This window comes from Gadus morhua, chromosome 16 (genome assembly GCF_902167405.1).
Source record: "Gadus morhua chromosome 16, gadMor3.0, whole genome shotgun sequence".
NCBI lineage: Eukaryota > Metazoa > Chordata > Actinopteri > Gadiformes > Gadidae > Gadus > Gadus morhua.
Genome location: NC_044063.1, coordinates 19,660,948 through 19,675,947, shown reverse-complemented (window position 1 = coordinate 19,675,947; position 15,000 = coordinate 19,660,948). Strand labels below are relative to the sequence as shown.

The following is a 15,000-nucleotide window of genomic DNA, read 5'->3' as shown; positions in this document are numbered from 1 at the left end:
AGAGGAGAGAGGGGAGGAGAGGAGAAGAGAGGAGAGGGGAGAGGGGAGGAGAGGAGAGGAGAGGAGAGGAGAGGGGAGGGGAGGAGAAGAGAGGAGAAGAGAGGAGAGGAGAGGGGAGGGGAGGAGAGGAGAAGAGAGGAGAGGGGAGAGGGGAGGAGAGGAGAGGAGAGGAGAGGAGAGGAGAGGAGAGGAGAGGAGAGAAGAGGAGAGGAGAGGAGAGGAGAGGAGAGGAGAGGAGAGGAGAGGAGAGGAGAGAAGAGAAGAGGAGAGGAAAAGAGAGGAAGAGGGAAAGACCACTGGAGGCAGGAGCATTAAAAAAACACATACACAAACAAGATGTTTTTTAAATACCCATCGAGAAGGGTGGACGTTACAATTCAGGCGACACAAAGGAGGCAGCGGCGTCAGAGGGGAAGGAGGAGAGAGGAAATGATAAACATCCAAGAGGGAAAGAGAGGCTTATAGAGTTAGCCCCTACTCTCAGGCAGGCGGTAAGCCTCCACCAGCAATACAGGCCAAAAAGCAACCAGCCCTCCATCTTCAGTCTAATCTGCAGCCCCAACCGATGAAAAGACCTGTGTGTTTGTTCAAAGACCAAAGCCGTATCTCTCAACACCAGACCCCCATCTCTACCTAACTGCCCTGTCCACCCACCACCACACTACTCTCCTTGCTTTCCTTCACTTTGCTGTCCATTCTTTTGCTGTCCAAGATGACCGCTGTCTAACACAGAGGCAAATCTACCTTGTCCACGTCAGACATTTGAATGAATGCAAATGGTGGGACGTCACAACATAGCAGAGATAAGACGCCCGCTGATATGAACATCTCTTCCGTGGCAGGTACAGAGTCTCAGCGGTCCGGACCACCCCTTCCAATGCACCACTCAAGGTTAATTAACAGAAATGCTCTTCTGCTAATCTATGCTAATCCACCACAGTTTACAGAAACTGTGTTCAGCAGTAGAAGCAGAAGTAGTGGATGCACAATGAAATATATCATTATACTGTCATGACACAAAATCCCCAAGTCGTCTTGGTAACACTTTACAATAAGGGTACATTAATTAACCATTAACTAACATTAGTTAATACAGGAATAAGCATTAGCTAATGCAATTGATGGTGACGCTATCATTTACTTATGGTGTTGTTCATGATTACTAATGGTGTTAACTACGGAATTCGTTAGCACATTATCTGATAGGGTTAACCATCATCCTAACTCACTACCCCTAATGGGTTATGCTAATGCTATATAATAATGATTATTACTGCATTCATTCATGTTAATTAATAGCTAATTAATCATTATATAATGTACCCGTATTGTAATGTGTTACCGTCCTCACTCACTCACTCACGGCCAGAATGTATCATTTCATTTTCACGTGCGTTGCTCTGAAGCACTGCGTCTCCTCCAACCAAGGCCAGCTCATTAAGCGCGGGCCAATAGAAACACGGGAGACAAAGGCTAGATTAATAGGAACCACAGAAAAGAGACCCAGGGTCCCTTCACAAAAGGCCTGACCACTTGACGCACATGTGCATCACCGCGTTCAAACACACGATGCATCTCACACACACACACACACACACACACACACACACACACACACACACACACACACACACACACACACACACACACACACACACACACACACACACACACACACAATGCAAAGGTGCGTGTGAATCACATCGGCCCCCCCTCCCCGCCTCTCCGTCTCTCTTCATGTGCCCCTCTCCTTTTTTCACCCTTACTTCTTTTATCTCTCTATTAGGTCCGTCAATTGTTTATCAAAAGCCGTGTGGAGGCGAGCTCGTGCCGGCGTTTGAAAGGCCTGTGGTCCGTTTTAAAATGCATGACGCGTTAATCGTATGTTAGTGGAAACATTAGGGCCTGCGAGCAGCGCCGCCACCGCTCATCCCTCATTGAAAGCAGGGGGCCGCTTCAAATGACTACTAAGCAGTCCTCATTCTGAGACGCAATTCATATTGTAATTAACTTTTCAATCACAGCTGATTAATTAAGACAGGCCCGGGTCTGTAATTATGCATCTATTTTCTGACCCTGATGTGAATAGCGGTTTATTCACCGATTTTCCTGAGGCCCCACAAAGCTTGTTTTTAAATGTTACAGTTGATTTAAAAAGGGGAAATGTAAGCGTGTTTAACTAAAGAGCAGCCGAGGTAAGAGACCAGTCCATTCTTTTTTCAAAAATGACAAATTTGTTTTGCTATTACTGACTAGATTTGAACCAAAATCCTTTTAGATCATTTGAATTAGTCAAAGGACATACAAATGGTTGTCATGACCCTCTCGTTTCAGTTTGAAATGGCTGATGCTAGCTGAGTAGATACTTGACCAGGTTCAAATATTTTCAAAACATTGGGTTCAATCTAAATCCGAATGTCTGGGCCGAACCCTGAAAATCATCAACGTTATCCAAATAACGCGATTAGTGTGATTGTTGACATGAAATTGTGGGTGTGAAAAGGTTGAGGGAAGACGATTGCTGACAAAGAGGGCCGAGGTACAATGGAAAGGGCAGGGAGGTGTCTTTAATGAAAGCATTCTGAAAAAAACAAAAAAAACATGATGTGAATTATTTAGTATGGCTGTGGGATAGCTTTATGTTGTGCGTACTGAGACACCAAAGCCATGTTTCATGGAAGATGAGAAGGAAGAAAGCAGAACGAGATGAGAGGGAAAGTTGAGAGAGAGAGAGAGAGAGAGAGAGAGAGAGAGAGAGAGAGAGAGAGAGAGAGAGAGAGAGAGAGAGAGAGAGAGAGAGAGAGAGAGAGAGAGAGAGAGAGAGAGAGAGAGAGAGAGAGAGAGAGAGAGAGAGAGAGAGAGAGAGAGAGAGAGAGAGAGAGAGAGAGAGAGAGAGAGAGAGAGAGAGAGAGAGAGAGAGAGAGAGAGAGAGAGAGAGAGAGAGAGAGAGCCAGAGCCAGAGCCAGAGAGAGAGAGAGAGAGAGAGAGAGAGAGAAAGAGAGAGAGAGAGAGAGAGCCAGAGCCAGAGAGAGACAGATAGAGATAGAGGCAGCGAGAGGCATATAGAAGGCTAGGTCAAACTGTGCCCAGTTGCCATTGTCAAACCTTGCGTTGTGTACCATCAAACCCCCCCCCCCCCCCCCTCCTTTCCTTTCTCTCTCTCTCTCTCACGTACACACGCACGCACACACACGCACACACTTATTTCTTGGTGGAGTACATACACTCTCTCCATAACAGTGCAAGGTGCGTTCATTCATGCATCACAATCCACCATCAAATATTTATCCCGGAGCACAGCAGTGATTTTGACCCAGCTCATGCTTTTGACAGCGCCCGCTCGACCGCCGCAATACCGATTCAGTTAAAACACGGACAATCCCGTATCACCATGTCCCTCTGAATGCTCGCCAAGCCGGCGAGAAATAAACAAATCAATTAATAAAGCAGATGTGGTCCAGTCCAGACTATAAAAGAAATCCTCAAACAAAACTTGCACTGCATATTCTATGGGATGATAACATGCGTGTCCGAAAAATGCTTTTACAATAAAAACGGAAAAAAACTTTAAAAAAAAATGGTGATTGATTTATATTTTTAGAATATGTTTTTCTGTGGGGGATATGTCTGCATTCGCCGGACACTTGGTTGTAAAAACAGCTTGCTTAGGAATGCGCAGTGGGTGAAACAAAAACATCTATTCCCGCCACGCAACGCCCATACGAAATGCACATCCACCAACGGTGCGTCTCGTCTGTTGCGATTCTCCATTTAATTTCAGAACATAATCCTATCTGCACGCTCCATATTCAACCCCCCCCACCCCAACCCGCCCCCGCCGTCCCCTCCCCGTTTCCGTGCGATTAGACGACGTCGCTCCACCAGCAGTTAACGGGCGAGCGTAACTCAGAGTAACCGAAAGTAAATAACTCCCTGGCATGGATCAGAGGACACATCTTCATGCCCGAGCAGACACATTTAAAATGGCACCAAAACACTGTCCCAGATTCCGCCCTCAGTCAAACAGCACCCAGCGCTCACTTACAGGTCCCTGAACGCCACGCGCCGCGCAGCTAACCCCGCCGTCGGCCGGTCGAGAGAGAGAGCGAGCGAGAGAGAGAGCAATCAAAGAGATAAGAAATCCCCATTTAAATTCAGCGCAAATTTGTCCTCGAACGTTCTGGGTTTCTTGCACTATCACGCTGTGCCACTGTGTGTGTTTTTTTTCTTTCTTTTTTTTTATGTCAACCAAGAAGGGTAACTAGGTCATTGTTGCTTAGTAAACCGCTCCAGTTTAGCCGCCTAGCGGGAGCCAAAATGGTTGTTGATTGCTGGGGGTTTGGATGGTGGGTGGGTGGTGTGCGCAGTAAATGAGAGGAGGCTAATAACTGAGACTGGTGTCCCAGTCTCAGTCATGGCCCAGCTATGAGTGGGACAGTGAACACAGAGATCTGCTCGCCCAGGCAGAGCGGCTGTGGTCATGGAGCATAGCTGGTCAGACAGCACAACAAGTATAATCTTTGTTGAAATTAATATGAAAATGGCATGTTTTGTTTATAAGATGACCAGAGCAACGATAAAAAAGCAGGGAAAAATCCCCTAACAGATATAACAGATACAATACGACAGATATGACACTTCATCTGATGTTATCAATGGCTTCTGGTCGGATCAGTGTACGTTAATATACATCACTTCTCATAACAAAGGTGGTCTTACCTGAGTTGAGCGACACCGTGTCCTTCTCCCATGACACGACCGTGACGTAGGCCTCGACTGTGGCAGGAATAATGCACTTGAAGACCGCTACATTGCCTCTCATAGCTTTTTGGTCAGCCACGCGGACTGTGTACGGTTCCCTCGAAACTGAGCAACGACAAAGAGAAAGAAAATAATAAACCAAGGCATCCTTTGGTTTATTATTATTTATAAGTATTTTTCTGTGGAATTTCTTAGGGTTTTCCCTTGAATTTTGAAGGAACTTTGGTCAATTGACTGCAACTTGTATGAAGTTGTTCTACCTGTGGCAGCTCGACGTGCTTTCCAATGAGCGCGTCTCATTCACCCGTTCATACACACATTCATACAATCATACACCTATTCATACACCAACGCTGGTATCGACTATGCAAGGTAACCTAGTTCTCGCAGGGAATAGTTATGGGGTTAAATGCCTCCCTTGGCTGCACCTGGACAATTAGCTAGGATGAACCGGGTATCAAACCAGCAACCTGCCAGTTACAAGTACTATTAGCCCTACCCTAATACCCTTCACCAGTGCCCCCTCCCATTAGCCCATATTACAACTGCAGTATAAATATTAGAAACACGCCCACCCCCTCCTCCCATCAGCTCTCATATTACCACCAAATAGGGCTGAACGATCTATCGTTTTCGACCGAAAATCGCGATCTCAAGCATTACGATTTTGGGATCGTCAAAGCTGCGTTTTTTTTTTTTTTTTTTTATATATATATTTTACAAAAGTGCAATTATTTTGATGCTGATGAGCCATTGAAGCAAGTTTACTTAAGAAAGAGGGCTCCCTTTTTATTTGACTTTTTTGGTTGTTGTTTCTTAGGTACTTGAATAAACAGTCTTGCATTTGAAATCTGTTGCCAGCAGTTTTCATTATTGCATTACCTTAATGGAATTCATTGGTTATATTAATTTATACTGAAACTTGATTTCAAGAAAATAAATCGTGGTTGAAATCGAAACCGCAATCTCTACCAGAAAAATCGCAATTTCAATTTTTTCTTAAAATCGTTCAGCCCTACCACCAAAGTATGAATATTAGACTGCGCTCACCAGTGCCACCTCCCATTGGCCTTCATATTACCACCACAATATGAATATTAGACCACGCTCACCAACGCCCCCCCCCCCCCCCCCCCCCCCATCAGCCCTCAGACGCTCACCCGCTTTGATGTGGACATCCTGGCTGCGGATCTTGCCCGAGGGGTTCTCGGCAGTGCAGTAGTAGGTGTTGTCGTGGATCAGCTTGCTGAAGCTGGACGGCAGGAAGTTGAAGATCTGCAGCGTGCCGTTGGGGTGGACATGGCGGATCCCGGGCACGTCGTAGATCTCCTCGCCCGTTGCCAGGTACCAGCGCAGCGAGGCGGGGGGCGCCCCGGCGGCTGGACAGGGCACCGCGGTCCCTGTGGTGCTGGCAAAGACTACCTCTTGAAGGGACGCATTGACAAAGTACAGGCTGGAATGAAGTTCTTCACTGAAAACTGCATGGGGGGAAAGGAGAAATAGGGAAAAAAAGGGTTTTAAATATTGTAAGGTTTGACATTTGGACATAGACAATGTGGAGGCTTTGTCTTAAGGAGCACATTGTCGACGTGAATATTTCTCACGTCATACATCAGTTAGGATGCCTACAAACTGCTCCATCACGTCTATATGGACAAGCCAATCAGCATCCTTCTAATAACAATGGGATGAATGGTCTGAAAGCAAAAACATACTAATAGGGGCTTCCTTTTCCATATTCCTTGAATGTGTGTGAGGATGATTTGGGAATAATTTGGAGAATGATTATTGTTTGTCAAAAGTCCCACTGGAAATGCCCTTATTTATTGACTAATCAGGCTGTGTAGAAAGGAATTTCATGAACCACTGAACCATTTCATTGTGGTTTATGTTTTTATGCAAATTCGTTTTTATTAAGCAGCCACTTGTGGCAATATGACTTGGCAGGTCAGCTTCCCCAGTTTAACGTTAAGAACACAGTGATACAATTTGCTGAAAGATTAAACTCTGTGTGTTTGATTTTTGTTTGAAGCAGATACAGGCTTTGAGTTGTGTCCTGACTTGCAGATGTGTGTGATTTTAGGTGTTTTAAGTAAGCGTGCAGGTGTGTGTGTGTGTGTGTGTGTGTGTGTGTGTGTGTGTGTGTGTGTGTGTGTGTGTGTGTGTGTGTGTGTGTGTGTGTGTGTGTGTGTGTGTGTGTGTGTGTGTGTGTTTGTCTGTGTGTCTGTGTGAATATTTTACATGGTGCAGGGCTGAATGGTGACATGCTTATGGACTGTGTGTGTGTGGGGGGGGGGGGGGGGAGGGGGGGGGGGGGTTGCATGTGAGTGTGTTCCATGTGTGTGTGCTGCATGGTGACAGCTCTGGAGGCACTGCAGTAAAAGGCCCACAGTGGGACTAGAACCTCCCCAGGGACTAAACATTTTAGCACTTCATAAATTCCTAACATGGTTTTATATCTGAACCGCTTCCACCCTTTCTCTGCTCCAGCAGCTCTCACCTGGCAACCCGACTCACAGAGAACACACACAGGCCATGCATGTATAGTACACATACACACATACAAACATAAACACACACACACACACACACACACACACACACACACACACACACACACACACACACACACACACACACACACACACACACACACAAACACACACACGTTGTTCTCTTGAGAAAGCATAATTTGATCTATCAATGTCTCTCAATCTATCTCAAGATCTAAAAATGATCAGGAGTCACGACACACACACACACACACACACACACACACACACACAGACACACACACACACAGGTCATGACAGTAACCTGGCCTACACTCATCCAAGGACAAAGCTCCCTCCTCCTGTCTCCCATCTGTCTCTTCATTACAGGCTGAATGGATCCGATTGGAGTGATACAGTGGCTCAAGTAACAATCACCAGCTCATCTATTCAATAACAAGCATTACGATATGGGAATGAATCATACCCTGAGCCGGTCAATCCCATTAGGATCATGCCCTCCAAACATACATTTATCAGAGTCTTTCCATATTATTGTTAGCATTTAGTTTAATTTTTTTTTTTATCAAGAATGATATACACCTGCAAACAGTTTGCATTAAAACTGCTGCAGAATCTATTGTGGAGAAAACACAAAAAATAGACCTAAAAACGAAAAAATATATAAGATTAAAGGATATTAAGACTCCTTTTAATTAAACCACCTTTTTTAGCCCAGGATATAATACCAGGATTCTGCCAGTTGGGCAAAAAAAAGAGCTTTTGTACAAGGTCCTGTTATTGCTTTTCGTGGTAAAGAACCAAAAGTCATAATTCTTTGCCCTTGTAACTCTGGTTCCTAAAAACCCATTCATTTGTTTGTTTGTTTTTTGTTTGCAGGTTTGCATACACATTTACATTGTAAATAAAAATTCACCTGCAGCACAACAGTATAATTTGGATTGATCTTACGATGGGAAATAACCCAGTTCTTAGGGGGTTGAGTGGGAAATAAGATAATGTCAGGGGTATTTCTGGAGAGAAACACCCTAGTGATATCAAATGGTTGTTATTTCAGTCCGTCAAATGCCAACGTGTTTGAAAAAAATACAAATATATCGTTTACGGTTTTCATTTAGAATTGGATGAACATTAGATGTCTGTGTGAAACTGTGTGCATAATTTAATTGATTTGGAAAGTCAAATGTCTTCATCCAAATAACGATAGATAGATTGTAACAAGCTATGTGACATTTCGAAAGTGAGGGCTGCCCAGTTTCAATTACATTTCTAGCAATGTTTTTAAGGGAAAAAAGGACTTCCAATGTTTGTGCAGCTTTACAGTATTTTATATCAATATCTATATATAAATATAAATATATAAATATTAATGTTCTTATTCATATTTTTATTTACTTATATATATATATTTTATTCTTATATTCCTTCCAGTCGAATTTCATTGAAATAGACTCCAATATTACGCTGGGGTTCTCTCTCGGTCTGTGGCAACAGCCTAGATGAAAATAATACATCAAAGTCACATTCAATTCCACCTCATTCTCCTCTTCCAGCTGGCATGAGGAGAATCAGAATCCACGGCACTGATAAAAACCCACTGGAGCCAAGACTAGACCGCAACGCACCTGTGCTAATACAGACCAGAGCCACGTCTAGACCCTAACCCACCTGTGATAATAAAGACCCCCAGGACTAGACCCTAACCCACCTGTGATAATACAGACCGGAGACTAGACCCTGACCCACCTGTGTTAACACAGACCGGAACCAAGACTAGAACCTTACCCACCTGTGTTAACACAGACTAGACCCTAACCCACCTGTGATAATACAGACCGGAGACTAGACCCTGACCCACCTGTGTTAACACAGACCGGAACCAAGACTAGAACCTTACCCACCTGTGTTAACACAGACTAGACCCTAACCCACCTGTGATAATACAGACCGGAGACTAGACCCTGACCCACCTGTGTTAACACAGACCGGAACCAAGACTAGAACCTTACCCACCTGTGTTAACACAGACTAGACCCTAACCCACCTGTGATAATACAGACCGGAGACTAGACCCTGACCCACCTGTGTTAACACAGACCGGAACCAAGACTAGAACCTTACCCACCTGTGTTAACACAGACTAGACCCTATTCCACCTGTGATAATACAGCCCGGAGACTAGAACCTAACCTACCTGTGATAATACAGATTAGACCCTAACCCACCTCTGATAATACAACCCGAAGACTAGACCCTGACCCACCTGTGATAATACAGACCACCAGGACTAGACCCTAACCCACCTGTGATAATACAGCCCGGAGACTAGACCCTGACCCACCTGTGATAATACAGACCACCAGGACTAGACCCTAACCCACCTGTGATAATACAGAGGACTAGACCCTGACCCACCTGTGGTAATTCAGACCAGAGCTAAGACTAGGCCCTAACACTGTCTTGGGAAAATCAACATACTTTACATACAATGATGTGGAGAGAGAATGATGTCATGTTTTGCTTGTAGTGCATCATTGACAACCAGAGATACTAGCTAAAGAGTAGATAGAAATGCATGCTGCATCTCAATAGATCCACATTTGTCTACTGGAAAAAATTGCAATAATATGAAACAATCTAATAAGTGTTTGATGTTTATTATAAATTGGCTTGCTGTGGTAATTGTTAATTTGAAAGCCCCAAAAAAATGCTAAAATAGCAAAAGGCGAGGGAGAAATAGATCATAGCCATGTGTGAATAGTTGAAAAGCCTGCATAATGTGTGCCAGCATCAGAGAAATTGGATTAAGATTTATGCTGGCTGTTTTCATATTCGTTTATTTCACATACGGGGGGGGAAAAAGAGTGAAAGCGGCTCAATTTAGCCTGCTTGAGTGATAGCCAGAGTTAGTTTATTACGCAAGTAAATAAATGAATAAATAAGGAAGGAGCCCATGTTGTAATGGTGCGTATCCCTCGTTCTCCTTATTGACCAAGCATGAGTCACACCACATGGGCCACTGACTCAGGTACACGGCCCTCAAAGACCTCAGCGAGAGCACAGTGTCGGGCCCCAACAGCTGGCCTCGGGGCCCGACCACTTACTACATTGCCCGAGAGGAAATCAGTAATTGGCATAATTTTTCATGAGCTGAACCATAAAAGCAAAATAAATGACTGTTCAATAATGCAGCGTATGCATCCATAATTGACTAGGAGATTATTTTTTTGATAGGAAATGTTAGAGAAGAACGGCGAGAGAGAGCGTAAACCGGCTGTTTTGTTCAAATGTGATTTCTTTGGTTTTTGTTAAGAAAATACACATACATTTTTCTTCAGATCACTTAAGCACGGATTAAAGCAGATGATATAAAGTTGTCAACTTTATATCATATATCAATGTGATGATTGGTAAAGCATGTCTCTGTTTGTTTTAGCAAATTTTCACACACCTCTGCAGTACGTTTATATATATTTGTATGAAATGGGCACTCCCTTGTAGTATGTTTTGTACATATAATTGACCTCATCCTTTATAATAATTTAATCATTTGCCTAGGTCAGGGTGTGTCTGCACATTACGAGACACAACAGAGTTTACAGTTTAGCATCGTGAGAAAGCTGAGGTCCACAGCACAGAACACAGCTGACAGCCATGACAATAAGCTTTCACGCCAATGTGCTTTCACCACTGCAGGGCTGATCAATGTCAATGTGCAGAGAGTCACTGTTGACGGTAACAAACGGTAGGTGACTAGATTAACACCCTATCTGGATCCCCCCAAAAACTGTGGTCACGCCCATTTCCATATTTTGTCTCCCCTTAACCATTCTGATGGATACCACCCCAAAGTCAGGAATCAGAAGTGGAAATCAACCATAAAAAAGCATAAGGAACGAAAGAGAAAGGACAACCACAAAAAAGCGCAAATCTGTAAGGAAAAGCGATGATTCTGCCATTCTTGTTTTTACGCTGCGCTGGCGAGCGGGGGGGGGGGGGGGGGGGGGCAGCCATTGCCTGAGTTGTCAGCGTAGTAGCATCAGTGGCGGCGACACGCGGGGCTCGGCACTCCTGTACCGTCGCCGTGACGCCAGGTGCATCGCCATGACAGTGTGACAGCAGGGAACCCTGGGTAATTAATGCAGCGCTCTGCTCTCTGGCGCGGGAGGGTGGGGGGGGGGGGGGGGGGCGAGTCTGCCTGAGTCCGGGAGATTGTGCTACTCCACCCCCACCTCCACCAAGACCACCTCCACCTCCACCTCAACAAACACATGTACACACACACACACACACACACACACAATCAAGGTAAACCCTCACGTTTGAACAACAGAAATGCTATGAAAGAATCCAAATCTGCAGCACAAGGTTAAAACAGCCTATATTCATCCTTTGTGTATGCGCCACGAAGACTGAAACAAACACGGCCCCGTCCGGGTTCAGCGGGTTCATGGTGAACGATGGAACGGAGCGTTAAACCAGCCGCTCAACGCAGCCCAGGCACCTGCATGATCTGAGGGTATCTGAGGCAGAGCGCAGCACTGTACATCCCGGGCTGAGCCCAGGCAGCCAGGCAGGCCAGTGTGAGCAAGCACTCCCCTCTCATCTGATCTGCCCAGAGGCGGTACACCACGCACAGGGAGTTAAATGACTGTCTCCCAATTTGCTCTCATGAATATTAAGCGGCACAGTGACAGTAGAAAGGGGCCGACCGTCTGCAGCAGCAGCAGCAGCCTGCTTATCCTCTCCGACAGATCCGGCCCTCTCATGTCTCTGGCTGGGGGGGGGGGGGGGGGGGGAGGGGGGAGACATACACACACTCACACACACACACACACACACACACACACACACACACACACACACGTAGACACACGCACACACACATTCAGCCACACGCACACGCATACACATAGAAGCATACTCACACACAGACATACACACACAGACACACCCGGACACGTACACACACACACACACACACGTGCACACAAACAAACACACACACAAGTACGCACTCACACACAAGACACACAGACAGATCCACACACACACACACAGACACACGTACAGACGGACACACTCACACACACGCACAAAGAGGCAGCCACCACACACACACGCACATACACACACAGAGACACATACACATAAAGATACACACACACACACGTACGCACACACGCACACACACACAGACAGACACACAGACAGACACACACACACACACACAGGCAGCAACCAGACCTTCGCTGTGGTCTATTTTCATGTCTTAAATGGGCCAGAGTGGTTGTCTGTCTCATTAGGGGTACGGCAGCGAGAGAACCTGTGTCGCTTCTCCACGGGTAAAGCTAAGCGACAGAGACGTTGATGTCTAAATTATGTTGCCGCTGATGATAAGATGCAGTTGGGGGTATGGGGTGGGTGGGTTGTAATGAAGGATTATTCTGCAGGAAACTCAAGCAGCTCCCTCCACTTCCGCGGATGCTGATGATGAATAAAATGTGTTGGCAGAAACCTGTCGTGGCTTTTAACAGTTAACAGTAATGCAGGCGCTCATAAACAGTAACGGTAATAAAACTGAAACAGTAAAAAATAAATAAGAGGGTAAGACAGATGGGTATTGGGTTATATACAGTCTAGATTAGGATGTATTTACTTACTAAACCTCCATTCATTTGTTTTTCACTAGGCTATGCAGCCTTATACAAACATAAATTATATTATTTATTCATCCAACATTGTTCTATTTCTTTACAGCCTGGAATGGAAACGAGCCAATGTATTTTTAGACGGCTAAGGCTATTGCCTTTGACAGAAATGTTTGAAATAATTAGCCAAGGATTTTGTACGATTTGCATTTGTTGATTTAGCTTCTGCTAGTTCTATATTTTTTTGACTCATGGGCTAATATGGGGCCTGATCAAACAATTCAATTTAGCATTGATAATATAGTTTGTCTCTCAAAGGCACGTTTGGGACTTCAACAATGTCTTCCCCACTAATCTAATGCATCGCCATCTCTCTTGACAATTTGTTATTTTCCTGTTAGCATCTGAAAGGTAGCAGGCTATATTTAAGAGCCCTTATGTCATTACTTCTGTATGTTGATACATCAGACTTACTGGACAACCAACCTTATTTTGTCACCAAACACACAAAGGTTAAACTCTCTGGACTCTGGAACGTCACTGTTGACATTATCTTAAGGAGACTGCTCCTAGCTGCATTCCTCTGATGACAAGCTCAATATTCCTTGATGTTTGGATTGTCTACCGATGGTTTTAATGTAGGCCTACACTAACCACGTAAGGAGGAGCTATTGACAAACAGAGAAGATGAGGTTGGCCGCCATTATCCTATCCAATCTTTCAGTTCACTTGACCTTAGACTGACTTACTAGCTATTTAGTTATCTACATAGTTACGGGGTAAAATATTGCAGGTGCTTAGGGGAGCGGGTCCTATGTTCCCCGGGTCCTATGTTCCCCTCTTTGTATGAGACTGGGGAACATAGCAGTAGGACCCTTTTTTAAAAAAAGGGTCCTATGTTCCCCGCTTTTCCCAAAAAGGGTCCTATGTTCCCCGATATGTTATGTGACCGGGGAACATAGGACCCTTTTTCAAAAAAAGGGTTCTATGTTCCCCGGTCTCTCCCTCTTCCACAAAAGGTGAAAACATTCAATGGTAGTTATCTCGGCCGGAATCTGGCAGTAATGGTGGAAAAAGTAACAGACCGGGGAACATAGAACCCTTTTTTCTAAAAGGGTCCTATGTTCCCCGGTCGCATACATATCGGGGAACATAGGATCATTTTTGGGAAAAGCGGGGAACATAGGACCCTTTCTTTAAAAAAGGGTCCTATGTTCCCCAGTCTCATACAAAGAGGGGAACAAAGGACCCGGGGAACATAGGACCCGGGGAACATAGGACCCCGGGGAACATAGACACGCTCCCCTAAGCACCTGCAATATTTTACCTAGCTAGCTACAGCTTTCTATAACGTTCTTGTTCATATAACTAGCTTAATTTGTCCAATTATTTTATCGTATTCTACAATTAAAACGATTGATTGTCTATTATAAATGTATACCCAATGAAATCAGACATAAAATAATAACTATCAGAAAATAATTTCATAGACACAATTGACACATTTCAGTGTTTATTATTGTATTGTATTCCATCAAGATTCTTAATATTATCCTAAAGAGCCAGTGGGTTATGCTGGGAGCACAGTTAATAAAAAACACCAAAAAAACAGGCGCTTGTGTTAAGTGTTAAGTGCTGTCATTATTTTTATTTATTTATTTTTTACAAAATGAGCGGGATTCGACGTGGACATTCCTGCGAGGGCTGACGTACCCATCGGTCCGCAGCGATCAGCAGCGGTGTTACTGCTGATGTCACTGCAGCTGGTCGCTCGCTCTCATCCTATTAGACTGTCATTAGCAGGGTCTTCCCCTCGCTATCACCTCTCAATCCACCACCACCAGCCGGCTGCTGCTGCTTCAGCGCAGAGCCGCTGTGGGCCACGGAATCTTCCTTTCATAATCCAGACTCATTTGACCGTTTTTATGGACTTATCATATTAAACATTTATCTCAGCCAATTCCCTGAACCAAGCATGTTTATTCAACACTTACGGGACCACGGCACGGCTGCCTTTTCACCACCCTCTCCCCCTCCCCGTCCCAACCCCCCACCCCCATGGTTTTTCTCCTTCA

General features: G+C 44.8%; 1 protein-coding gene across 2 annotated transcripts in view; it reads right to left on the bottom strand.

The window, feature by feature from the left end:
* Window positions 1–15,000, bottom strand: part of dscamb (Down syndrome cell adhesion molecule b) — a 131,835-nt gene that overhangs the window by 108,019 nt on the left and 8,816 nt on the right. For both annotated transcript variants that reach the window (XM_030381858.1, XM_030381857.1), the window contains exons 2-3: window positions 5,922–6,239; window positions 4,720–4,866 (exon numbers count right to left, since the gene is read on the bottom strand). In XM_030381858.1, coding sequence (XP_030237718.1) covers window positions 4,720–4,866; window positions 5,922–6,239 — 465 coding nt within the window. The remainder of the gene's footprint in view (window positions 1–4,719; window positions 4,867–5,921; window positions 6,240–15,000) is intronic.